Source organism: Arthrobotrys flagrans (assembly GCF_004000055.1).
Source record: "Arthrobotrys flagrans strain CBS H-5679 chromosome Unknown unitig_1, whole genome shotgun sequence".
Taxonomy (NCBI): Eukaryota; Fungi; Ascomycota; class Orbiliomycetes; order Orbiliales; family Orbiliaceae; genus Arthrobotrys; species Arthrobotrys flagrans.
Window position 1 is genome coordinate 4,124,867 of NW_027137556.1, and position 26,435 is coordinate 4,151,301.

The window sequence follows — 26,435 nt, forward strand, 5'->3', positions numbered from 1 at the left end:
CGTATGCAGGAAGAACATTGGCGACAGCCATTCAGCGGACCGACCCGAAAATTGTGACAAATTAACCTTCAACAGTTGCGATAACCTGGTCCTGTTTTAAATGGCCTTTGCTTTCGGGATAGTTAAGATTCTACGTCTTCAATATCTTGGGTTTGACATAGGGCTTCGGATAAATTGTAGAAAACCCTGTTATGTACACTTAAAACTAAGAGAATCAAATATGCTAGATCGAACTCTACGGAAGCAGGAAATCTCTACGTTTTTGAATCGATCTCGATGACGATTCTCCGAGGAAATGCTAGCCAGTACCGCACTGTATTACGCATTGCTTATGCATATGAGAAATTTGAAGTCCTGCCGCCGACCTTGCTAGCCTCCAAACCCCATGTATATTCAAGTCATAGCGGGAGCATATGCGTATAGTCTATTCCCAAAACTGAAATTATTTGAAGGACGACTGTCTTAACTTAACTTGTGGTGGATAAGCGATAGATCTTCGTGACTTCGGCCAATAACAAAATACTATCTTCCGAAATTTGGGTGCTCTAGACCTATCATGTTTGGACACATCCGCAGATTTATAGTACTCAAAGTTCACTCAACTGGATAATCTAGATAATATACGAATCGATTGCGTATGCATATAGGAATTTGAGAACGACTAGCTGGGGCAAACAGATTCTGACCATATTACGAAATTAGATACACGATAAAAAAGTCTTCCGAATTGTGAGGAATTTGGTTAAGCACCCAGGGTTGCCCAAAAACTTGCAGGCCAGCCCCGAGCCTATTTGTATGCGATGGCCTTTGTGGAGCATTGCCGCACTCCTAGGCAAAATTTGATTCCTGGTTTGGAATTCAACCACAGGCTACACCGAATGGGAACCTTTCTACTTTGTTGTGTCGAAGTTTTGGTTATAAAGGCGTACTTTCCAAATTTTTCGTAGAATGAATCTTAATTTTATTCATCACGTTGCCCACAACCTAAGCTACTACGATAATTCGAAATTTCCCATTATATCCCCTTTATTTTATCGCCAAGGCCCAAACTTAGTTTAATTGTATCAAACATGGGTGTAACAACTAACTGGGTGCCCGTAACCGAGGAGGACAAGAAGTTGGCTCAGGCCATCTCAAAGTTGGCCGAAAGTCCCAAAGATGTCTTCGTTATTTATACCGAGCCAACAGGAGAAGTGAAGAACAGATTCATTTTGAACTCCCAGGGGATCAATGGTACATTTTCTAATACATCGACGGCTTTCGGTCAAGTTGTTTCTTACTAAACACAGAAATTCCCCTTTAGCTGACCAGTAACCGGTAATAACAGATCTCCAGAAATATGTACTCATGGGTATGCAATTCCCGGGCGACAATGCGAAGTTCGAGGCAAAGATGCCAAAGTCTTACTTTGCTACAATAACGAAAATCGATTCCACAATCTGGGAGGTAAGATATAATCTTCGATCTTTTCATTGAGACCCTCCCGATGTCCTACGCACGCGCGAACTGTTGAGACTAATAGAGATACGCATACAGCGGACGCGAGACGAGTTTGTTAAAATCTCCGTTTCCTGCAAGAAATTCCACGATGAGAATCTATATAGAATCTGTAAGTATAATATACTCCCTGCCAGTCATATCGCTCGACGGTGTAAGTATCAGGCTGATTAGGGTTATTGATAAAGTAAACGCCGCTTCTACCACCCGCAACTACGCAGGAAGAGCTTTACACGACCTCTCCGTAGCTAAATTCGTCAACCTTCGAGAGAATCTTCTTATTTTACTAGACGAAAAGTATAGGAGGGCACCTCCAGATGAAGATTACAAAGATGCTCGCGATGCAGCCGTTCGAACGCTAAAGAAACTGGAACGAGATGCCAAGTCTTCCAAAGCTGATCTTGTAGAAATTATTAATGGTCTTCGAGTAGTAGGTTTTACTTACCTTCTTGCAATTCGGAAAATGCTAACCAGTGTCCTTTGCGCTATAGTTCAAGGGTGAGACCGAGATTTTAAGAACGGATATTATGGCTCTTGGCGCGTCGTATGACAAAAAGCATAAAGTAGAGGACGGTTCAACCAAGACTCTTAGTGAGATTGCTGATGCTGAGCATGCTCGTGTGCTCAAGGATATTGAGGCTGCTGAAGCTGACTGGGCGAAAAAGACGGGAATGAAGGTCAGTGCACAGCTGTCAGATCTTGCTGAATTTATAAAACGATAGAATTTATAAAATAGAGTTGCGAATTTGTGGTTCATGGTATGGCAGACCTTGCTAATGGCAGTTTTTCGTACAGCGGGGCGTGGACATATCAGTATTTATACTACAGATTAGCGGTGCACCCGGCAAAGTAGTAGCCTTTGGTGTGCACCTCTATAGCGAACACAAGCTAAAGAGCGACATAGAGGACGCCAAAAGCCGTGTTGGCACTCTCAACAACGAAAAAGCTTCGGTTGCGAAACTGATAACATACGTAGCGGCTCTTAAGTCCCAGTTTAAAAGTATCGACGAGTCTATGAGCAAGGCTATCAAGGCAATGCAGGATTTAGACGCCCTTTTCGACAACCAACAGGCTTGTTTTGAGGAATTAATTGAGGCTACGGATGCTATTAATAAGGATATGGATGAGACAAGCTATAAGGCCCGTTGTGGTGGGATCATGGATGGCGTAGATACCGCCATAGCTAATATTGGCAAGGTGAGCCTGCGCTTTTGTATCGTTGTGATACTTGGTCGGGTTCCTAATTCATTTTTATCTCAAAAGCTCCAACAATCGGCGGACGAATTTTATAGGTTTCACAGTGAAGAGAAGGTTACATATGAAAATTTTAAGATTTGGGACTGAGCGATGACTCTGGAGGCTAGTGAATGAAGAATCTGGTTTGATATTGGTTTATACACAGCTAAGCTTGCAATTCATCCTTAGAGGCTCAACTGATAGAAATTTTAATTCGACTAAAACAAGAAAATGTGACATTCTATAACTTGTGCAACTTGATTGTAATCGAATATGAAAATATCTCAAACCGTTGATATAGTCGTTATTTCATTCAAATTAATTCCCAGTAACCCCCTACCCCCTCGTGACTATATGACTCTTTAAGCCCTTCTAATAGTCAAACTTTTCTCCAACAATCTCTTCACTCAAAGTCCACAACCTCTTTCCAAACTCCTCGTCGACAGCCCAAGCCTTCGGCGTAGTAAATTGGCAATCAGCCAAGTAATACCCAACATTCTTCTCCCAGTCATTCAACTTTGGGTCCAAAGCCGCCACCAAACTGGTGCTGGTTCCCTGATCCGTGTTCTTGAAGAACATTACATTGACCATCTTGGTACTCCAGTATTCAATCTGTTCTGGAGTCATATGACGACCCAAGTTGGAGTTAATAGCACCAGGATGAATAGCCAATGACAAAATTCCGTATTTTTCGTAAAGACGCCTGGTAAGTTCGACACTGAAGAGGACATTGGCAGTTTTAGATTGTCCATAGGCGCCCATTGGGGTATACTTTGTGAATGAGACATCGGTTTCTTGAAAATAGAGAAGCATATCGGCGTCACCTTTTTCTTCTTCTGGAACCTCACGGCCCTCCCAGTTGTAGTCGCTAAACCTGATGGGGTTGAGAACATGAGCATAAGAAGAGACGTTAAGGATTCTGGTTGCACCCTTTGGAGCGGTTTTCGCGGCAGCAATAAGCTTGGGCAGAATCAAGCAGGTAAAGAGGTAGTGTCCAACATGGTTCGTTGCAAATTGCATCTCAATTCCGTCGACTGAAAGGGTGCGGGTGGGGATGGTCATGACACCAGCATTGTTGATAAGAATATCAAGGTTCTCAGATGTAGAATTGAACTCAGCGGCAGCCTTGCGAACAGATTCCATTGAAGAAAGATCCATGATTAATGGTCTGATATTGGCTTCTGGGAAAGAGGCTTTGGCTTGGGCAATGGATTCATTGAGTTTTGTGGCTGAGCGGCCGGTGACAGTGATTAAGCTCGGAGATTGAGCTGCGAGAGCCTCGAGGCCGGCAGAACCAATACCATTGGGGCTGACACCAGTGATGAGGATGTTGCGGCCTGTAACTTGAGATTTATAGGTGGCTGCAACTTCGGCGCCGGAGGTAGCTTGGTTGTAGGTGGCGTTGGAAGTCATTGCGATTGTTTGGTGAAATTATTTTATTTAATGATTTAAGAAGATGAAAGGTATATTTATGATATATGTAAGGTAGAAGATTTTGAAGAATGTGTATATTGATTGATTGATTGAAAATTGTTATTGAGATCTTGTTAATGATGTTGTAATTCTGGCTGTAGATGCTGATAATGATGAGAATGGAGTTGATTGACGACGGACAATGGCCCTTTTATATTCAATTCGAAACCTATAACATACCACAGATAGATATAGTTTACAATGGATTGACTACGGGATCAAAAATTCGAATATCCGTGATAACACCATTTTGTTGTAGTGGATAGGTCCCTTTCCGTTGTCGTCGGAGTTATGTTGCCTTCGGCGTGGAGTTAGCACCGGCGCCAACATTCGCATTGACCGCCGTAGCACAACAAGCTCCAACGTTGCAACAAGCTTCCAAGCTTCGAGTTTTTCTTGGCAACTGCGTACATTGCTGACGAGGCGTTAAGGGCTGCATATGAACCCACATTAGAAACATGAAACTAACTGCTTCTTACACCCTTAGTACCAAATATCGCTATTCGGAAGCATTTCTTCAGGGCATTATGCATTGGAGCAGATTTGAATTTTGTGTTGTGCTACTTCCCGCTTTGTCTACATCATCGATATCTCCGCCAGGTCCTCGCCGATTGGCTTGGGACATTGATACTAGTGCTGTTTGTCGTCGAATCTAACCCAAAGAGTGCCAGAGGTCATCAACCTGCGTCTGCATGGGCGTTATGCAGCTGGCTGATGTGATGTCATTGGTTTCGGGTATATCGCAGGGTGTTTGCGCGCTCAAAGGTCGAGGGCTTTTGGGCTTTTGCTAACTCCAGTTACCTCCGGTAGAGTGTCTTGGCCTTCAACACTTTGAATTTCGAGAAGCTTCGAAGTGATCCAGAATTTGGATGTTTGAACTCGAAGATGTTAACATCGATTATATTTCTAGCTGACGGTTAGACCACGCTGGGCCGCCGTCGAAGTTTATTTCTTGATATCCGCCTATCTCAGGTCATTGCGATATCGGCTCTTGCATTTTTTTTCTTTCTTATCGATTATAATATCACTTTCGCATTTATAAATTCGAGGATTGCGAGATGGAAGACATGCCACCTTGGCGCAACTTTTACATCAATCTCGTCTACACTTCTTCACTTAACTTACTTCGTACACTTGTACAGGTCTACATTTCATGGGTTCAACGGATAATTATTTAACCCACTCCAGGCTTCCCATCATGTCTTTACTTAATTTTCTCTCGATCCGATAATATCGTCTACGGGATGGAATATCCCGTCCTTACCACGATGCATCGCGCAAGTCCTGATCGAGACCTTCGAATCGAAGGGCGCCATGTGGACCTTCCAAAAAGGTAAGTTGACTGTTCAACATCCAACAGTACAACACAGAATCCGTCAGGCCATCCTTCCCAGCTTGAAGTCATAAACGAACACGTAGAACCAAAAAATCCTGATTCAAGAATCCCATATTTCATGACGAAATAATAATTAAAAACAATGAAGCTGTAATATTTCTGTTTCAAAATGAGGGAAACGACGAAAAAAATCCGGAAATGTTCTCACGTGCAACCATGCATAACCCGCAAAAACATGAGAAAGCAAAAAATTACCCACACATTCCGCCCGAATTGTCCGACTGATTCCAATTTAGCCTAACCAACAAACCCCCGTTCGCAAATGACCAAATTCCACGATACCGGAACAAGTATGGCTCGTGTCTTAGACAACCCAGGTTAATAGTATAATGCCAACTATGGTGTCTGAGCCTCGGGAATCACGTCAACGTCGAACAACTGATCGCATCGAATCTCGTATCTTTTTTGGATTTCTAACAGCCCTTTTCCATTTCATATTACACTCACTCTCCACAAGAGCAGTTTTGGCCACCTACCCCACCCCCTGGCTCCGATATGGTAATTAATCATGGAATTACTCCGCGTGGAATGATATCCTGAGGGATAAACAACTGCACTTCTTATGCTGTATCTTGCACCGCACGGGAGCAGTTTCCTCGTCTATATAAAGGTCCCGTCGGGGACGACTTTGGTTCCCGACGTCGGCATACCGATTATAAACTTTGTCTACATAATCTTGTCTTAACCACCAAAAACACTATTCATACATCTTGCTATATATCAAAAAGTAACAGAGTTACTTCTCTTTCCATAAACTTCAGAACCAGATTTTAAGCCTATTATAGTTAGTACATACTTCCCCACACCCATGAAACGTGGTCTTTAAACCTACACTTACACTCTGTTCAATCTCTAGCAAATCTATTCTTCCTCATGCCTTCTTCAGTAACCTCAAGTACCTCCTCTGACGACTGTAAAATGCCTAGTCGCCACTGTACCTCCCTCCGGGACCACAATCAGGTCAAATTCCTGAACCGTTCCGCAAACACAAATACCTACCGTCTCCAACAGCTACAAATCCCCCTCATTGAACTCACGGACAAGATTTCTGAGTATCATAATGAGGAAGACGGATCCCCCACAGACCGACAAGAACGAGCGGAAATGATCTTGAAACGCAATAGACTTGCGGAACAAGTTGCTAGGATTATTGATGAGATCAATGGGGAGCAGCATAGAGACTGGGAAGACGTTCTTCAAGCTGCATGGATGGATAGTGAGGATTTTAATTCCGAGACGAGTTCGAGTGTTGGAGAGGATGATGTTAGCATGATGGCATAAGCTTGGTCTGCCGTCTACGTGATGTCTTTCGTTGCTACTTTTTTTTTTTTATTGGGGAAGATAAGATTGTATGATTCCGATCTCTTCTCTTCGTATGTATATATTTTTTCCATCTCTACTTTTTGGCCCTGCGCTATAGCGATGTTTAGCCTTTTTGGGGGGTCTTTGGTTTAAGGCGTTTTTGAAAAAAGGGCGTTTAAACATCTGGCTATAGCTTTTCCTGGCGTGTTGGGTGCGGTTATATATTTTATATTTTTTTACTCTTCTTATGTTGGCAGGGCGATATAGCGCCTGAGCTGTTTCTTTCTACTCTTTGTCTGCTTACTACGCGCCATATCCTTTCCAAAAACAGAAATTGCATAACGTCTACGTATACACAAAAATTGGAATATATAACCAGATATCTTCATCGCATGTCACTTTTCGAGGTCGAAAGGCCACGCTTATTCTTTCCGCGAGGACTTTGTGTGTCAACTAAGGTAGACCTTTCATTATAGGAAGTGCGTCTATGAAGATAGGCCTAATCCTAAGAACAAAATATTCCTAGGATTTTAGGACGGCCTATGTGAGGTCGTAATCCAAGTAATTCCCATCCAACCATCTCCATTCCTTGACATTTGCGGGGTAAAGCCCAAAAACCGTGACGTTACATTCCCCCAAGCTGGGGAAAGCCGTCGTAGAATCGAGTATTGCCACTGACATACATATACGAATACCATCCGAACACGAGACAGACAATTCCTAAAACGACTGCAATACTCGATCTTGTTGATTACGTAATGTTCCCTTGCTTCGAATATTCGGCCCGAATTTGAATTTATTGATCTAGGTCGAACCCGAATTTTCCCGGTTGCGTTCGAAGGTGACTACGGGAAATCCCGGGAACGGGATATAGATGTTCCGAAGCAGGTATATGCGTTTTTGGATTATAATAGTACTTATCGATAACGAGTCGTATATTATACTATGCAGATTAATGCGGAATCAAACGACTGATCCGGGGAGGCCAGGTATAATTCCGAACCAAGTCTGGTGTAACCAACTTACTCGACTGATCCGAATATTGTTGGCGTGTAAAAGGTGTTGAATTGTTGAATTGAAATACTAACATAATGGCAAATACTTCTAGATCACATGACACATTTGGACTTCAAAATTCTCGGGGGTTTCGCGGAAGTTCATCCTAATAATGCGAGGAACTACTGGGGGGTCTTGGGTGGAGGCGTGTTGAAGAGCTGCAGTTGTGCTCGGCGCTGAACGGAACAGACTACCAGGTCATATGACACTTTTGGCTTTCGAAATCTTCGGGGTTTATGCGGAAGTCAATGGGAGAACTAGGGGTTCTCTTTACTTTCGGGGGGTTTATTTGGTTGTAGTCTAGTTATTGGTTGTGACGAAGCCATATACCATGGGTTGGCGATAACCTCCTGGAGGGGGTACAAGTTGACAAACGAACCACACGACAACTACATTCTACCACCGCTCCCTTTAAAAAGATCTTGGCTAGTAAGTCTTTTGTATGGGCTAGTTGTTCGTTAGTCTACTTTCAAGTTTGGAGGTTTGGTTGAATTGTTGTCAGAATAGCTGTAGCAGTAACATTAGGCGGTTGTAGTAACATGACACTTTTCACCTTCAAAAATGAGACCTGGTTTTAAATCCGGCACCTTGACTGATTTTAAAGATCATTTTGGGTTGAGTATTTAAAAACTTGGTAGTTTTGCTGCTGAAAAATGTCATGTGACTTTCTGGTAGGTGCCATTGCTTGCCATTGCACTAGTGTGAAGCTGGAATCCGGTGTCACTCTGTGATAAAGCAAAGGGTTTAGATTCTCAGGAATCATCTTCAAGACAAAGGCATATGACAAATCGTAGAATGGAATCGTTTTTAGTTAGATCTTTGCTTTGTTTTATTCCAGATATCTCCCGCTAGTGCCAATGCCATACATCTTTCATGCCTGTTCTGGAGATATGGAGATACGTGAAGCCATTACGAGGAGATATTACACTAATATTAAAGATCACATGATACTTTTGGCCTTCAAAGGTCAACTTTGCTTGACAACCGTTTGCAAAACCGTCTGCAAACTGTCAGCCAACCGCTTCCCTGGCCGCTTGCTCTGACTGTTGTTCTGGCCATCTTCTGGCCGTCCTTTGACCGTCGTCTAACCAAAAGGCGACTTTATTCGTAGTTTTGGAGACTAAAATGGTCATGTGACCTCAAACAGGGAGAACTCCTTCGGGATCATTTCCAAAGGCTACAGCGCCCACATAAATTATATATTACGAGATACCAGTATCGTAATCTGTAACCGAAAGGGCCGTCCACTTCTACCAGTATACGTATGGTATTAAAGTCTGCTATTGTATCAAGATAGCACCATGTCACCTCCGGGGACCCAGAATCGCAATTCAATTTATAGTAATGACGCTTTGAAGGGAGTAAGTCTCAGAAATAGTAAGGTTTTGATTTACAGAATCCGGAGAGTCCCAAATCACGAACGGCAGACATTTATGTATGTGCCTCTTCCAGTTCCATGGCTTAGTCTCGTATAATAGCGTCGTTGCTTTGCATTGCAGAGAGGGCATAGAACTGCCACAATTCCACCGACTGCATGGGCTTTTGAGATCTAACATATATTACAATGAATTAAATTATGATAAGATATCCCTCAAAAACGATTGCTAGATATCTAGCTAGTATCTTCCGTGTCTAAAGTCTAGATTTTGCTATTCTAATCTAATACAGCTGTAATCCTGTAGAGTCACATGACAACTTTGGGCCCCAAGATCTTAGGAACCATACCACTAACGTCGGCTGATGTAGTGTGTGGTCGTCTCGGCGCGCCGAAGAAGTGAACCGGTTTCGGGTTGACGAGCAGTTTCTTAAAGTGGCCTCGGACAAGCAGCCTGCGAGACTAGCTAGGGGTAGGCTTAGGGGTGGGCTTAGGGGGAGGGGCTTCTATTTTGAAGATGGAAATTGACACGCGGCCTTCCTCGGGAGGGCAATCTCAAGTGTCCATAGTCTCGAGATCTTCCTGTGTTCCCGAGAGTAGAGTGTCCATACATCGTAAACACAACTGACAACGAGACTAGTAACACAGTAAAGCAGAGGCCGGCTTCATATCACCGTCCCAATGCTCTTTGCAAACCCCCGCCGTTATCTCCTGTACCCCAGAAATAAACTCCTCCCAGGTTGTTTTGTTCATCCAACGGGATTGGTTCGTTTGAAGATGACTTTCTTCCGATTCTGCTGAATACCCAACTCTCGACTGAAATTCGCACTTTGTCCCTACTCTGTAGTTATATTTTTTATCTTTTTCAAAGCCAGTCTCTCCACAGCTCTTTCTGACCTCTACACAAAGGTAGCACAGTTTTCCAATATCTTTATTCGTCAGAAAGTCAATGCGGTAGTAATCAAGATCGAGGTCGTGGTGTATGGCAGATAGGATTTCAATCATATCCACCCTCAAAACCCGTTGATTAAACGTAGAAATACATACTAACTTCCTCAACGAAGCTTTATTCGCTTTCAAAAACTGGACGACCGGATGGAGGATACCAATCTCAATAATTTCCAGCCTCCGTAATCTTGGTAATATTAAGTCACCGGGAACGAAAAGATCCGGTTGAAATTCCCATTCATAGTAGTGACTGTAACGAACTCGTAGTCGGGTAATGACCAGTTCTTCGACGTTCCGTAGAAGGGCCAAGAACAATAACGACGGTGGAAGATTCTGCCTAAACCCGCCACAATAACATCTCCATAACAAAATGGGGATTTCGAGGTGGGTAATATTTGCGAAAGTATCTTTGTATAATCCGACGTATTGCTCAGATTTCGGTCTGCTTAAGAGCTGTCTAAGATTATCGGCTATGAAGCCCTCCTCGCATTGAAGGATGTTGGGCGCGTTTATTCTGATTTCAGAGATTTGGCATTGAGCGTTTGCGGCACAATGTAGAAGACCCATGTAAGCTTGGCCGAAGCGGATTTGTTTGCTGCACATAGGTTTTATAACTTCGAACCGGTTCAGCCATGACAAGTTTTCCAACTCTGGATTTTTTAGGAAGAATGCCTTTATGTTGGGGTCATATCTTTTCCAGAATGTGGAGATTTTGGAAGCATTTTCGATGCCATTTGATCGAATTTCTAGAGTTCTGAGGTTTGGAAGTGTCTTCAGTGTTTCTGTTAAGGTTTGGAAGAATTCTTCGAGATCTGGGTAGTCGATTTCGGTGATTGATTGAAGTTGAGTGCCCACAAGGCCTTGAAATTTTAGTTTGATTTGGGATTCCAATGGCAGATTGGTATCTGCCGGTTCGATTGAAGTTCTTTTTGACCCTGTGCCACCATGGCGCAAAGTTGGTTTGTCCTCACGATGGCTAAGAGAAAAGGATGACCACATGGGGCGACCCGCTCTGGCAACCCATCCCCCACAAACGTCCAACAAACGATCCAACCTCGGATATCTATGAATACTTTTATCATATTCCGAACTTTGATCGCCAAATTGCACGTAAGGAGACGACAAATCGAATACTATATGGCCAATTCGATTCCGCTGTTCTCGACTACCAGAACCCAGAGCTTTGAGTAGATCTATTTCCCTTTGGACGAAAAAAATGGTTCGTTGGCATTGGTTGATGCGAAAGGCTGGAAGGGCCGAGAGGAGATCCTTGCAGACTAATTTGAGGTTTTGAAAGTCGGTGTTTGGGATGTGGGTGCATATTTCGTGGATTAGGTCGTAGGGGAGGGTTACGAAGGTACTTTTATGTGGAATCGACATTATAAAATCGTAATGAAGTTGTGGGCTTTTAACTAGGGTTACTCTGCTACGACTCTCTAAATATGAAAATCCAAAATGTTGGGTATCGCGAGCCAGCCCCGGTGCCAACACTTTATGTGAAGGTTACGTACCTAGATTGATGTATTGATGTATATGTCTTGATCTGGTCAGGGGCGGGATATCGCTACTTCGTATCACAAAGTTTAGGACCTTGAGTTGATCGCGCGGACAAGTGTTTCTGAGGAAGCCGAATAGGATCAGGTCAGGTATCATTTCGGAAGTCGAGCCTTACACAAGGGAGTACATACTACTTGATGCCCGCCAAAACTGCAAAAAGTGACCCTGAAGTCTGCCAAAGTGCAAACAATGCATCCATGCAACAGTTGAGCGCGTGCACAACAAAATTGGACTCAAAAACTTCAAGTCTCGAGATTCTCAAATATTCTAGAATAACCATGTGATTTTTGATTATACATTATAAATTACTATGGGGAGTAGGGTCCTGCGGATCGCGTAGACCTGATTATATTAGCGTTTCTTAGACCTACTTCGTATATATGATATCAAATTGAACAATATATATCTACTAATTGTCACGCGACCCCAAGTCGGCTGATCGGGTTGAATTAGAATATCAGCCGTTTAGTATACTATATTACCGGTGCCCTTATATAAATCAAGTCCGATTCTAAGTGAGTGCATATATTAGTCTAACCTCGAACTCCAACATCAATCGGCTTCGTCCTGCTAATTAACTAAGATTTTGGATGCCGGTAGTAACTCCGATTCCATTTAAATATCCCGCATACAATTTCTTCGTGAAATCTCCTATACCTTAATTTCTCAACAGCGCGGCCCCACATCGATCGACTATATTTATTTTCTAGCTAAATAATATACTAGGGCTTGACAGTTAACAAAACGATAAGACGAACAAGACTAACCTCTTTTGATCTAGATTTTCTCGGAGGAGTCCCCAAATCCCCTACACCCGTATCAAAACTAGATATTCCCATTCAAGTATGCAAAATTGAAATTACGAATACTGGCTCCCTCAATGTGTTTTATTGCCCATTATCGGATCTAGATGCCCGCCGTCATCTTCTAACGTCACCGCTCAGATCTTTGTTGTTCAAGGCAATGAGAAACTACGGATACACCAGGCCCGCGGTCCCTCTTTGATAACCAATTGTGGTCCCGATTTTCCAGGCTCATTGCAACGAAAAAGAGGACCTGCAACATGAACTGGAGAGAGAGGGAGTTGATGTTCTTTTTTCGACCTGGAATCGGTTGGTAGCACAGTGGGAAGCTCAGTATGGGATCGAGAAAAGAATCCTATCCAGGAAACCATACGATCTTAATACTTTCCGGGATCCGATGGATCTCAATCTTAGCCACCAAAGATACATCCACTGACCTATTCCGTCTGAGGATGGTGTGATGTTATATAATGCTGCGAAGGAGTGTGTATCCTTTATTTTCGACAAAGGAGTCGGAAGGCCTTTTGTACGTACGTGCAGTACCATTACTGTAGTAAACCTTGAGAGCATTTTGCGCATCAAATTCTAATCTTAGAACTAGGTGTGACATTTTTAACGGAAAATTCAACTTTCGTAGCGGTAGCTACAATTAGTCTGAGCAGCTGGTGCCTTGTTTCGTGGATCTTTCCACCGCTATGCGAGAGCCAATTAATATTGGCGAGCGTTTCGGAACTCCTACACAGGAAGGTAACACAAATATATCTTATCACACACAGATCTCTGATGAAGAACCACGTTTGCAGAGGTTTATCGGTGTTGTCGAGACATCCAGTAAGAGTAAATAATCTACGGACAACGACTCGACTCCTTGAATACCTAATAAACTCGGGTCGGCTGTCGACCGTACGCAAAAACGCGTCGAGAGTGACCACCAAGCTCTCATGTCTAGTATTAGTATCGTTGAAAGCGGACGAGCTATTGCTGAAGCTGAAGTTGTCTTAAAGTTGACCCAGTTATCATTCTTTTTTATCCCACTAAGCCTTGTAGCGGTGGCCTTCGGAATGAATGTTAACCTAAAAGTATCGTCTCGTGACTAAATACATCTAGTTTGAGTACAATTGATAACTGATGGTATTCCCGACTTTAAATAGGAATTCACAGGACGACTCACTTGGTGGCACTGGCTGGTTGCATCTTTTTCTTCTAGCTCTCTAACTTACCTTCTACTCTACGAGCCGAAATTGCCAGCAGCTTGCAGCAATTCTCCAACCAAATCTGCAGCTTAAGGTTCAAGCGTATCCGGACGCTCGCAGTCCAGTGGCTACGCACATTCGAGTCCAATTTCAGAGACATACCAGCTTAATTACGGTAATAGTTGTCCTGGTATTTTTAGCTTTCGGAGTCATAGGAACGATGGAATTCGTACATGACTCTCCAATACCGTTTGGCGCTAAAGTGGTGATCAGTATCTTTTGTATTTGGATACCTATGATCGCTTTCATAATTTTCACGGTCTCGCATTATCTCAGGATGCTAGTAGATGTGGCCAACTAGCTTCTGCGTACGAGAATATAACCTCTGAGCACCCGAATGCTATATAGGAGAGGGGGTGGGGGGCTATCAAAGGTCAGGATGGGGGGTTAGAGAGGTTAGATCACGAGATCAACCGGACTGCAGATGTCTACTGCAGTAGTGGGACATAGCTACAATAGGGCAGACATTGTCTATTGTCTTGGAAATAACTAAATTAGTTTCGTGCCTAGACGCTTCTAGTAACGAACCTTTGGCTATATCATTGACGTAATTTCTTTTATGTATCACGCCGGCTGGTGTGGTGGAAATAGGTGGTCGCAGTGTTCCGCTGCATTTTTGTTCTTAGCGCATCTTGGCATTCTTGTTCTATAAATCATGTTACTGACGTTCTTTCCACAAATCTTTCCTTTGTCGAACAGCTTTCCCTTTGTTATTCTAAGATCGCGTCTTTGTCTTGTTATATATATATATATATTAATATTCTCAGTCGCTCAGGTCTTTCTATGCCTACACATCCTATTCTCTGCATACTTCCGGCGTATAGCTGATGGGGCAGCTAGATTGCTGCTTGGCTCCCAGAGCCTACATGTTCACTTCCTCACACTGGTCCTGCTACTTAGTTATTCATTTTCTTAATAAAATGATGTTTCTTGCGATTTAAGCTACTAATAAATTTGATGATATCGGTATCTATTTATCTTAGACCTAGAACTGGTCGTATATCTACATCTATAAAATATAAGCACCAAAATGCCACCCTAAATCATATAGAAATATCTCGTCTATGGGGATAGTTGTGCGAGCTTTGAGGGTTGGGGCGGCTTGGGAGAGGGTGATGAGGATGGTGGCGGCGATGAGGAGGAAGGATGGAGTTCATTTTCGGTATTTAATTTTTTTAGGTGTATACGTATATTAGTAAGATAGGACGGATGTGTTATAACTAGGCAGAGAGAGGACCCCACATGCGATGCCTGAGGCTCCATGAAAATGAAGATCCTAGATTATAATTTTCTTATGGCGTATGCTAATTATCATGTAGGTTCTACAAGGATGGAGTTTCACAAATCCCGCAAATAAAAACCCCAAGTCTCAGAATTATAAGCCTCTAGTTCCCGCACCTAGCTTCCCAGATCAATCGGTGCCAGTGGCGAACGGAATGGGTATGGCGGGACTCGTGCGGGAATAGAATAGTCGACCCCATATTTTTTATCCCTTGCAAGAGTGAAAGGCCCTGCATCACGAGACATGTGTCAATGTTTAATCTAGAAAAGAGGTATGCTTTATGCATATGCATAGCCTTGAAGGGCTAGAACCGTCGTGTTTGGGCAGTCGATCCGTATGCTTTCGGAAGGATATGCAGTGTTGGATTTTTGAAATAATTGTGTTGTTGGACCAAGACGCAGCTGTCTCCGCTTCTTAGCTTGTTCTCTCTTTCATAAGCTGCTTCATGATCCATTCGTTTTTTCGAGGGGCGGTCCGATACTCTTGTACATAATTTTGGAGATATCTTTTCGCGGTGGTACTTTTATTCAAAATTTGCTGGTTTCGATCGAACCGTTTCGACATCAAAGTCGAAACCATGTCCAACTTCAGCAACTCCGGCTATCCAGTCTACAGAATCGAAAACAAAATGTCAATAGCAGACCCCGAAATGCCTTCCCCCCGCTACCACAATACAATCTTCATTGAAACTTGGGAAGACAGCCACAAATCCGGCAGAACCTGTCATGTCATCGGAGACCTAGTAACCGGTATGGTCTACAACACCAGAATCGACCAAGATCCCGAACTTGACACAATGTTCTTTGCGAAACATTTTTTGGGAGTTTTGAAAGTAGAGGATTATCCTGATAAATTGGATGGGATTTTGAAGGCGTTACCGCTGCCGAAAAAGCAGAGGTCATTTAATCCGAAGACGATGAGAACGGAGCAACATAAGAGTCCGGGCGTTTTTTATGAACCGGGGGAGGAGAGGCCGCCGATGGTTAAGTGTACAGAGTGGACGCTTAATCAGGCTATACCGGCTTTAGTTGAAGCTGGTATTTTGATTCAGACGTCGGAACCGTCTTAACATCCATACTAGTGCCGAGACTAGCTGCGGAATGAGAGAGATCACATGACCAATTTGAGCTCCAAAATGTGCAAAAGTTCAGTACCACCATGGCTGCTGAGTAAGTTACCTGACACTTTTGAGTGTTAAAAGGCTAGTGGAGATTGTCGCTAGATGCTTCCATATGTGTGTGGATTGCCTCCTACGCGGAGATAAGGAAGTCACTAGTCTAGCGGCCTACCGTTCCATAGAATAGTCTTGGTGGCCGTTCCTATGTAATAAGCTGCCTCGGGAATACTGAGGCTCAAAGCGCCATCGCTAACATCAACACTCTATTATTATTCATATTTAGAAGTCCATAATGTATACTTTATCTTCAGCCTACATGAATGTGAGTTATCGTTCTGGTTACAGTTCACCTAAGCACATAGGCGTCCTGTTTCTAAGGTACACAGGTACCTGTTTAGAGTATATGTTTAGAGTATAAGCAGTCTCTTGTTTGAAAAGTACACAGGCACCTAGTTGAAAATATAAACAGGTTCCTGTTTAAAACTTATATTAAACAACTGAAGTCGTAGAGCGGGTTTAGGACAGCACCCGTCTTGGAGCTAGACTAACAACGACCCACCGATATCTGATTGAACCAATTGGTTGAAGGCTCATTGAGTTTACTTACCAAATGATTTAAGCAACGTGGTGGGGCCTAGTACGGAGCCTGGCACGAGGCTAACCAGGATATGTCATACTGTATGTCTCACGGTAGTCAACTGAAAGAAAGGAAGAATCGAGACTGACTGGAAGACTTTAATTCATAATATCAATCCATTAATTGAGAATTAAGACTACCTAAATTGATAATAGCAAGCACAACGGGTAGTACTCATAAACACGCAGGGAAAAAAAACACCATCGACTTTAGCACCAAGAAACGGAACCACTGATCATAAATGCAACGAAACCAAAGGAAACCCAGAGAAACTAAAGCCAGAACTTGAAAAGATTAAAAAAAGAAATTTAGCTGTTGAAGAAGGCTAAAATTTCCGTCGAAAGTGTTAGAGCACGGTATACCCTCGCTGATTAATTTGATCTCACAACAAAATTCTCGGCCTCGTCTGTATTTGTTTGAAGATTAATACTGTCCTATAGTCAGGGAGTCATCAATCATGATCCTCTTCCGTTAATCCCGGACATTCTCTGTCCATCTCCTCGTCAGTGGCATATCTGGATTTACACCAAAAACAATATCGCCATTGACTCCTAAGATATCTCACGATCTCATCCAACCGATCTTTAGCTTCCCTTTTCTCGAACTCCTCCAGCTCCTGGTCCTCTAGCTCTTGCTCTGTTACAACTTCTTCCGATTCAGTACCCAATGCGATTTTATCATCCTGAGAAAATTCTCCTGTCGCGTTATATTTGGGCAAGGAAGGATTAGGAACATATGAGCTCTTCGACGAAGTGAGACTGTCTTGTTCCTTCTTCTTCAAACAGGCTTTGAGATCCGAGACCGCGCGACGATAAAGTAAACCCCGGTATATCAAATTTATTTGCTTGATCTGTGTAAATGTCGGCTTCTCGTTAAAGAAGTCTCGTTCCGGTGCTGCCTCCGCTTGTTTCTCTGATCCCGGCTCATTCACTCCCTCCCCTTCCTCGCTAGTACCCTCTTTCGACTTTTTTGACGTCCCGTTGTAGCTATCCGGCGGATCCTGTGCGACCAATTTCTCACAAATAGACTGTGCAGCAAATATCTGCGCTTCGTATCTTCGCTGCTGAGCTTCCTGCGTAAGCCTATTCCTGTAGCTTTCCGGCGACAACTCCTGTCGTTTCGTAACACTCCCTTCTCCACCAGCGGGATTTAAATCTCCAAACTTCCGTTTCAAATCCGATTCATGACCAATACCCATCCTCGATTCTCTCACAATCGGTTTAATCGGCTCTAACCTCCTAGTATCCTTCGCATCCGTTACTCCCGTGGGTGTAGGAACCGCTTTGCCCAATGCCGAACCGGTAGAATAACCCATCGCTTTCATCATTTTCAAACCCTTGGAGCTGGTGTTGTTTAGTATCGATGTTGCTAGCCCGAGATCGCGTTTAAGTTTTTCTTGTTCTGCTAATTCGGCTTTGGAAAGTGGATGGCCTCGCATCGAAGCTTCGACTTTTTGACGTTTGAGGCGTTGTAAGGGTGTTTCGGCGGCTGTTGGGTCGGCGACGGTCATGGACATGTAGTCATCGTCTTCATCGTCTTCGGTATTTCTGGCGACTGTTTTATGAGTCGGATTCGTTACGGAGGGTCTAGCGACCATAGTCGGAGGACGTGAAAGCGACTTCGGTTCAACGGGAGGCAGCACCTTCGCAGAAGGTTTATGTCTTGCGGCAAGGTTCGAGAACGCATCTTCTTCGTCTTCTGAATCAGTGGTAAATGGGAGGCGAGAGGAGGAAGAGGAAGAAGACGAAGGTTTAGTCACTCGTGAATTTGGAGCGGTTGATGGCATTGTCATTGCTTCCCGGCGGCGCGGCGGGGGGTTCAGTTGGCTGTTTTCTTATTGGGTTAAGTATGGGAAGTCGTCACGGGGTAAGTAGAAGTTTTCCTTTTGGATGGGAAGGCGATGTGGTGGTCGCATGTGAGTCGACTAATTTTCTTGAGAGGTGTGAGGTTGGAGTTAGACTGCCAAGGCTTTTACGAAGAGACCCAACCCAGCGGCGCGGGTCCGGATGTGCCCCGAGACGAGCGCGGTTCAGAGACTCGCTTACGGCCATGCAAACCGTTTGAGATGCCATGCAGCGCATGTTATGCACCCAGCGTTTTGAATCTCATGATTTCCAGGGCGTTTTATTAAAATTAAGTGAAGCTATATATCGCATGTGAATTGGGCATATATACAAAGTCTGAGTATTCGGACTTTCGCCGATGCGCCGACACGAAGCACGGGAGACGACGACAAGTATATCCTCGATGCATATGTTCCTCTCTGAGTATTAATTTAATACTGGGTTGCTATAATAGATCCATCGATTGTTCAGCTATTTCTAACTATTACCGAAGATTATCAGAAACCAGAGGTTAGAAACTCTCAGGAATATCTCTATGTTTAGCAAGTTTAATGATCTAGAGGTTTGAGTAGAACACGGGGCAAGAGACAATAATTCTTGTAGCCCGATATTTCTTATATACCGTATTGATTCTAGGTATTGATTGCAATATTATAGCCTGTGACCACTTCCTGGAGGCTGGCGCGCGAGACCACCCACTTTCTGGCGCCAGCTGCCATATCCCTTCGACGTCCAAGCGGATAGGAACAAAACTATGCTTATAAATGTAGCACGGAATTTAGTGTGAAGAAATCCGGCCCTGTCGCTGTACTGGCAAATACGCAATGAATGGCATATAGTAGAGTTCTTACGGAATAATAGCGTTATACTTGCAGCTTAGTCATGACCAACAGACCAATGACATCAAGAATAGATCATATTAACCCGCGGAGAAGCCTTAAATTAAGGAGCAGCTGGCTGCTGATCCCTATATTGTGTTGGATGTGTGACTCATTCGATAGGCAAGTCGACACGAGGCCCCGGCTATGGAGCTTGATTTGGACCGCTGCATCGTTGCCTGGGCTAAACTGGAGCTACCAGCTACTATCTCAATTAATATTAACCGGTGTATCCTACTATGCGCTATAGCACAAATATTAATCTACAATGCAATTGTGACATGGTATCGGTGGGATAGAAAACCTGGAAAAGCTTCATAACTAATTAAAAATATAATCGTTCGATCATACAACTGCTGGGTAGAGAAAAACTTGCATTGGAAAGGCCACAGGTGCAGTAAATTTAGAATTTCTCAGTAGCTAAAGGTGAAACAAGGCAGAGGATATCCGAGTTCCGTAGCATAGAACACCAATTGGTCAAGCTTAGAGTTGTGAACCCGAGTAAACCTAATATTGATAGTCGAAGGCTCCTAATGAGGTGCCGTCCGCCACTTTGATGATATTCAGTGAGCTGGTACCACCTGACTCGAAATCTCCGTTTTGAATAGTCGCCGTCGTAGCGGGGTAACAAAGGGTGGTGTAGGTGGGAACAGTCGTTGTGGTTGTGGTAGGGGTCAGCCGCGTTAATTCGATGGAGCTCTTCCGCGTGATTGTAGTTGTGGAATGTGTAATATATATTTGTTCTGCCAGCGAAACCTGAAATTTGTTACGTAAGATAAGAATCTAATAAATTATAATTTCAAGGCAGCGATTGCCTTCAAAAGTTTTCTCGATGTAGCTAGTTACACTACATTGAATATCTTATTCCGTGCCAGTCTTATAGTTGGGAAATGCCGATAGATGAGGGGTCATCGGCCCTTGCTTGTCCGCCCCGCATTGATTCGGGAACTCAATCAAATCAGGCGATACCCGTGGAATGCAGTCTGCAGCCCTTGGTCCCGAGAGAACCCAGAACATAATATAATCATGCCGTTCCTTCTAGTGCCTTATATGGGTACAAAATCATATCTTTGGAGGGAGTAGAGACTTCAAAACATCTTTGAAAATTTAGTGTTATTAATGTTGTAAATTTACATCTGCTTACAGGTGGCCATGGTGGCATTTGATCGATGGACCCGATATCGCGATAAATCGAAATGTAAACCACTGATAAAATTTTATTATTGATACAAAGCCAAGTGGATATTTGGTTAGCGGCCAGAAAAACAGGAAATCTCAATGGTAGTATAGAGGTGATGTGAAATGTTTGTCTACTATGTTCGATTCTATGTGTTACATCCGCGGCCCCAGATCAATTCTCGAAGCATCTCATGAGCTCAGCGTCTTTAGCGAATCATTCGTCAACATTACACAAATTAACTGTTCCACGGAGGAACAATGTATAAAGAGGTTCTAATACCGAAATACAGGTCAAGCTTGCAAGAGGAGCAGCGGACCACCACCACCACATCATCTCCGTCTACACTTGCGTTAAACGTTGACGTTATAAACCCCACATGTTTGAGATAAAGACCAAGTAGGCCGGTACTTTAAGTATTGATATTGATGCGCTGACGACAGTTCATTTGGTTCGTTTGCTGCAAACGGAATTTAATGTGGTAATATGATCGAGCTAGGATCCCATTGGGCGACGGCTGTTCGGTTGGGTCATTTTTTCAATATTTCCTTATAGAATTAGTATAATACTCTGAATGGAATAGCTTCTATTAAAATTACTCCAATGTAAATCACCCGTTTTGGTAGTTTTAAAACGGCCTGCATCATGATCCTTGCTCTGACGTTTTGGTGTGTAAATGAACCGACTTTAAATCCCCGGGTTACCCCAAAGCAAGACGGAGGAAACTTTTTCCCCTTTTCCTTCAGCAAGCCCTCGCAAAGGCAACCCAATTACCCCGCTAAGGCTGTTCATAAAACAAATCCCCGCTATCCAGATAGGCGCTGGTATATCAAAGGCTTTGAGACTCGGATATCGGGAACGATATCTGGGTCTCACCCGGATCTCGGCTTTCCGGAGCTCACCCACAAACATTGACAGCGAACTAATCGAAAATCTATTCTTCGACTTCTCCTCTTTTTTGGCCAACGACTACCAAATATCTACTTACGTCAAGGAAGACCAATCTTTAAACAACATCTGTAGTTCTTCCGAGAATTCTGAACACCGGACCCAGGATTACTCGGAGAATTCAGACCCTGAACGACCAGGTAACTCTAGTAGTTCAATTCCCAATGGGTTTCTTTTTGATGACTTTGCATGTTTCGGGTGTATGGGTAAGATATTTTATCCTTCATCTATTTTACAGATATGTAAAACTTCTTGCTTAAGGGAATATCTCTCTAGATCCAAGTTTCCCCCAGATCTATGGCAATATCGGTCCGCCCGAACCTGACAAATTTCATACGACACCCTACGAAAATGAAAGTCGCCCAAATGACAATATTTCTGATATACCTGAGTTATCTCCGAGTTTAAGCTCAAGAAGGGAGAGCTCACCCAGATTATCAGTGGGGACGGGAGGGACGGTTAACTCCTCCCCAACGGTCAGCCCCTTATCTGTCGAGGATGGCGGCCAGCGAATGCCGGCTCTCAGTGAAGAGATCGAGAGGAATGACATACCCTCCCAAGGCGAGATAAAGTGGAGAAAGGTACCCACAGGCCAATCTCCACGGGTGAAAAAAGAGCCCAAAAGAATAACGAACATCAAACGAACCCGAAAGAACCCGAAATACTCCTGCAGTGGCTGCCAGGAAAATTTTACTGTGAAACGCGAGTATGAATCTCATCACCGCCGATGTGTAGGCAAACCGCTTAACATCTGCCCATGTGGCCTTGGAATCACGAGACGGCATAATATGAAGACGCATTACCAGTCTCAAGTCCACCGTAGCTATGAGGACCGGTTAAGAGCGCTCGAGGAAAAGTCCTCGAATTTGATCTCTGATCAGTCGGTACTGATGGAGGGCATGAAAAAGAATAAAAAATCCTAGGTCAGTAATCAAGAGCTAGGTACGCCGGGGACCAGAATGGTCTGGAGAAAAAAATTGGCGTTAAAGAAATACATAATGGGCAATCAACACACCTACTAACGCTTGGAAATGCCAAGGCGGTCATCGAAATCCTCTGAATACACAAAGGAACATAAAGTTCCGAATGGCTGGAGAGTATAGGCTGCTCCAGAAGGCCCAACGGCTGATCAAGGGAAAGTATCTTGCTACTGACACGAGACATAGATATATCGATATCTGATACGACTGAACAGGGCCGTGAAATTAAGTCCAAACGGTTTTGAAAACTCCGAACAGAGGTTCCTCATGAGCTCCAAAGGGGTCATCAAAGAAATTCGCTATTCACATGAACTAATATCTGCATCATCCTGTTTCAACATCCCGAGAAGAAAGCTCTTAAGATGATGGGGGCGTTTCGCTAGGTCCGGGGCAAACGTTGCCGCCCTCTGAGAGCGCCGCCGTCTCATCTATTCCTCTCCACATACGATCTCCACAATCACCCCCCTTCGGCTCTGGCGCTCTCCCAAACTAGGTGTCCTAACCATCGCTCATGCCATCTGCCCCAGAATTCAAATTCTCTCATATACAGCTAGACACTCTATTGTCTTTATCAATATATAAATCTTACTAGAGCCCCATCATTCTCCTTCAATTGCAGAGTATACCGGTGGGTATTTCATTGCTTTTGGGGTATTAGGATGGTGGCAATAGTGAGCCTTATATGCTTTGACGAAAATTATAAGGTGTTCACTTGTGTATGAGAGGCCTGGGGTACGGGGACATGGGTGAATGGTTTCGACGCCTTTTTTGGTGGGCGCTCAGAGCTGTTAGGAGGGCTTGCGGTGATTTGGGAAAACGGTGGGTATGATGGCTGCATTGGTGAAATTGGAACTGTGCTAGAACTCCAGGTCACTTTTCCCAACATGGAGTTGGGCGGTTGTATATTTTGGGTACCAGAAACTTTTGACTCATAACGAAACTCTCACTCACTCTTGTTACCCTTTCATTCCTTCCTTCCGTTCTCTGTTCTTCCCATTTCTTCACTTTACTCCTATAAAAGCGGGGTACCTAATTAGAGCAATGTACTGTTAAAACTCTACGGCCTCTTGTTAGATTTCACTCTGTCCATTCCTTTCTTTTCCACCAACTCCCAGATTATTTGGAGCTTCGGCTGTATAATGACCATGCAAGCGCCCGAGTATGATATTTTAGACGCAATTACATGCCGTTAGCAGCTTGGATCTGAGAACACCAGCTCCGGCATAAAAAAATATGTGTAACAAAGCAACAAAAACAGCATGACCCTAGCCTCTAAATCGCCAACAGCTCCGTAGTAGCTGGCAGATGTAGCTATCGTAATACTTGGGAACCATATCTAGACTGAGTAGATGGATATGCAACCACAATTGCTCGAGGGATCTCGACTTTCAAATTTCTCTTGAGTGTTGTTAATGTTGCAAGTTTAAGCGCCCTATTAGGATTGGTGGTCAACTTAACCATAGCGCTAGGCTAAGATTGGTAGTTTAACCTCTGAAACCAAAACAACAGCACCGTGATCAGAATTGCCGAATTAGGTAGGTTTTTACTCGCCTGAACTTGATCCTTGTATGTATTTTGGGTGCTTAAATGTTGAGGCTGCCCCAACGAAGGATGGAATTCCCTTTCTTTCCTTTCGTTATAAGTCCTAACCCTGACTAGGTACCTCGGTATCTAGTTTATCTAGGCTACTATAGTCTATTCCTCTGTCTATCTGAGTCTCAACCTCTGCGGCCAGCCGGCCTTCGACCTTTCTTTTACCAAAATTAACACTTATAAAAACACCGATTCCTCACACCATTGTATAGATCCATCCCTTTTGGATCTCACAAACGCTCGTAACCAGATCAATACTGAAACTCCATCGTTTTGTGGTAGTTCTTCCGAAGATCCAGAATACAGGGCCATTCAGGATCACACGGAGAATTACGACACAAAAGGACTAGTTAGCTCTAGTTCTTTTGATCGAAGTAATGACATCCCCCGGGAATCTGTAACTGAAGCTTCCGCCGGGCCCAGTTGTATGTCTGATTCTTAGCTTGCTTCCGCTTCTCCAATTCTTCTTCCACGAATGACCAATAGCTAATTCCACGTATAGGTAGATCTAATTCCGCACAATCTTCTATCAACGAAATACCTTGTACCAACCACTCTAGCTCTCAGGCTACATTAGAGCAAGAAGACTCTTCTGCTGGCGTGTCTATAAATCCCGACCTTGGTAGGCATCCCACCGTTATGTATACCCCGCGTTAATCCGCGTTAGCGGTCCCAAGATCGACCTACTAGGCTGACCCAAGTTACACAAAGAAAAACTTTGGTACGAGTTCACGCAATCAGGTCCGCTCCCAAACGATATTGATCGCCATACATCCGACAATGAGACCTCCTCAAACTTCAGTGATGACTCAACCTCTCAGTCGCGTTCCAGGTCAAGCACGGAATTTACAACCCCCTCGAACTCACCAGTGATACCAAATGCCAGCACCCCCCCTACACCCGAGACATTCACTATCAATATCGCCAATGGCATCCCCAAGGAGCCCTTAAATCTGACTTTATACGCCTCGCAGCAATATTCTAAGCTCAGCATATTACAAGACTATAAGTTCAGAAAGACGAAACCACAAAATCCACCTCTTAAACGTAGGCCAAAAATAATACTGAGTTGCATCGAAAAGCCAAGGGACCCAGAGCACAAATGCCCCAAGTGTGAAGTAGAATACCATGATGCCCGTTATTTCATGGCACATTTCTACTTTTGCACAGGTTTTCCACTCTTTACATGTACGACCTGCAAGAAACGGTTCTTACGGGATGACTTTTGGCAGGGGCACTATAAGTCTCCAAAGCACAAAAAAAAATTGTCACAAGCGCTTATGGGCATCGGCGTGGATAAGAGCAAGAGGAAGAAGACAAAGGCCGCAAGCAGAATAGGAAAAGCCGCCAGAAGGTCATGAAATCCCTAAACCATAATCCTCCCAAGGCTCTGGGGAAAAGAGAATGCACAAAAAAAGACTATGGACAATCAACACTCAACGAGAGCCTGTCGATCGTAAGTCATTACCTCTGAACAAACCTCTGATACCTGTGGAGTGAAACTTCAATGTTGGCGTTCAGGGTTTTACCAAAACTTTTCTTCAATTTCCTTCTACACTCAAACTACCACTTATTACTTCTTTGATTACCGCGATACATTTTCCTCCAAAATTTCCTTTAAACACTACCCAACGTTCATTGCACCCCCATGTATGCCCCTTACCCCCTTGCCCCCGATTTTCCAACTAATCCAAGAAGGAAACTCTCAGCGAGCGGCGACTGATTTGCTGGAGCCCTGAGCGACTGTTATCACTCTCTAAGAGTGTTGTCATCTCAAACGTTCTTTCCACCAATACTCTACAACTACCCTTCTAAACCTATCACGAATTCAAACAGGACACTTCCATGGTCTCCTTATCACCTACCCCAGATCCCAAAGTCTCTCACATACTGCCAAGAACATCATCATAGTTATCAAGAATATAAATATCCATACTCGGAGCTTTTGAGAATTTTTAAAGAGCGATTCGATATACCGGCGGGTTTTGTCGTCTCTGCGGAGTTTGAAATCGCCCTTAGTATCGATATTTATATTCTTGATAACTATGATGATGTGCTTGGTTGTATGCGGGAGGCCTGGGGT

General features: G+C 43.7%; 8 protein-coding genes across 8 annotated transcripts; 5 read left to right on the forward strand and 3 right to left on the reverse strand.

Moving 5' to 3' along the window:
* Window positions 1-1,070: 1,070 nt before the first annotated feature.
* Window positions 1,071-2,841, forward strand: DFL_009237 (uncharacterized protein; the record flags this gene model as incomplete). Its single annotated transcript, XM_067639092.1, has 7 exons — window positions 1,071-1,233; window positions 1,328-1,446; window positions 1,537-1,609; window positions 1,686-1,927; window positions 1,989-2,174; window positions 2,293-2,694; window positions 2,761-2,841. The coding sequence occupies 7 exons, from the start codon at window positions 1,071-1,073 to the stop codon at window positions 2,839-2,841; spliced, it is 1,266 nt and encodes a 421-aa protein (XP_067486915.1).
* Window positions 2,842-3,105: 264 nt separating this feature from the next.
* On the reverse strand, window positions 3,106-4,146 carry DFL_009238 (uncharacterized protein; the record flags this gene model as incomplete). Its single annotated transcript, XM_067639093.1, has 1 exon — window positions 3,106-4,146. One exon carries the CDS (start codon window positions 4,144-4,146, stop codon window positions 3,106-3,108), a length of 1,041 nt encoding a protein of 346 aa, XP_067486916.1.
* A 2,374-nt stretch (window positions 4,147-6,520) lies between these two features.
* Window positions 6,521-6,883, forward strand: DFL_009239 (uncharacterized protein; the record flags this gene model as incomplete). The annotated part of the gene is made up of 1 exon (XM_067639094.1): window positions 6,521-6,883. The coding sequence occupies one exon, from the start codon at window positions 6,521-6,523 to the stop codon at window positions 6,881-6,883; it is 363 nt and encodes a 120-aa protein (XP_067486917.1).
* Window positions 6,884-9,971: 3,088 nt separating this feature from the next.
* Window positions 9,972-11,282, reverse strand: DFL_009240 (uncharacterized protein; the record flags this gene model as incomplete). The annotated part of the gene is made up of 1 exon (XM_067639096.1): window positions 9,972-11,282. The coding sequence occupies one exon, from the start codon at window positions 11,280-11,282 to the stop codon at window positions 9,972-9,974; it is 1,311 nt and encodes a 436-aa protein (XP_067486918.1).
* A 4,473-nt stretch (window positions 11,283-15,755) lies between these two features.
* Window positions 15,756-16,247, forward strand: DFL_009241 (uncharacterized protein; the record flags this gene model as incomplete). The annotated part of the gene is made up of 1 exon (XM_067639097.1): window positions 15,756-16,247. One exon carries the CDS (start codon window positions 15,756-15,758, stop codon window positions 16,245-16,247), a length of 492 nt encoding a protein of 163 aa, XP_067486919.1.
* Window positions 16,248-17,383: 1,136 nt separating this feature from the next.
* DFL_009242 (uncharacterized protein) lies at window positions 17,384-18,724 on the reverse strand (the record flags this gene model as incomplete). The annotated part of the gene is made up of 1 exon (XM_067639098.1): window positions 17,384-18,724. One exon carries the CDS (start codon window positions 18,722-18,724, stop codon window positions 17,384-17,386), a length of 1,341 nt encoding a protein of 446 aa, XP_067486920.1.
* Window positions 18,725-21,981: 3,257 nt separating this feature from the next.
* Window positions 21,982-22,702, forward strand: DFL_009243 (uncharacterized protein; the record flags this gene model as incomplete). Its single annotated transcript, XM_067639099.1, has 3 exons — window positions 21,982-21,985; window positions 22,056-22,360; window positions 22,433-22,702. The coding sequence occupies 3 exons, from the start codon at window positions 21,982-21,984 to the stop codon at window positions 22,700-22,702; spliced, it is 579 nt and encodes a 192-aa protein (XP_067486921.1).
* Window positions 22,703-23,898: 1,196 nt separating this feature from the next.
* On the forward strand, window positions 23,899-26,167 carry DFL_009244 (uncharacterized protein; the record flags this gene model as incomplete). The annotated part of the gene is made up of 7 exons (XM_067639100.1): window positions 23,899-23,918; window positions 24,269-24,294; window positions 24,565-24,777; window positions 24,855-24,974; window positions 25,064-25,399; window positions 25,654-25,808; window positions 26,048-26,167. The coding sequence occupies 7 exons, from the start codon at window positions 23,899-23,901 to the stop codon at window positions 26,165-26,167; spliced, it is 990 nt and encodes a 329-aa protein (XP_067486922.1).
* Between the last annotated feature and the right edge of the window lie 268 nt (window positions 26,168-26,435).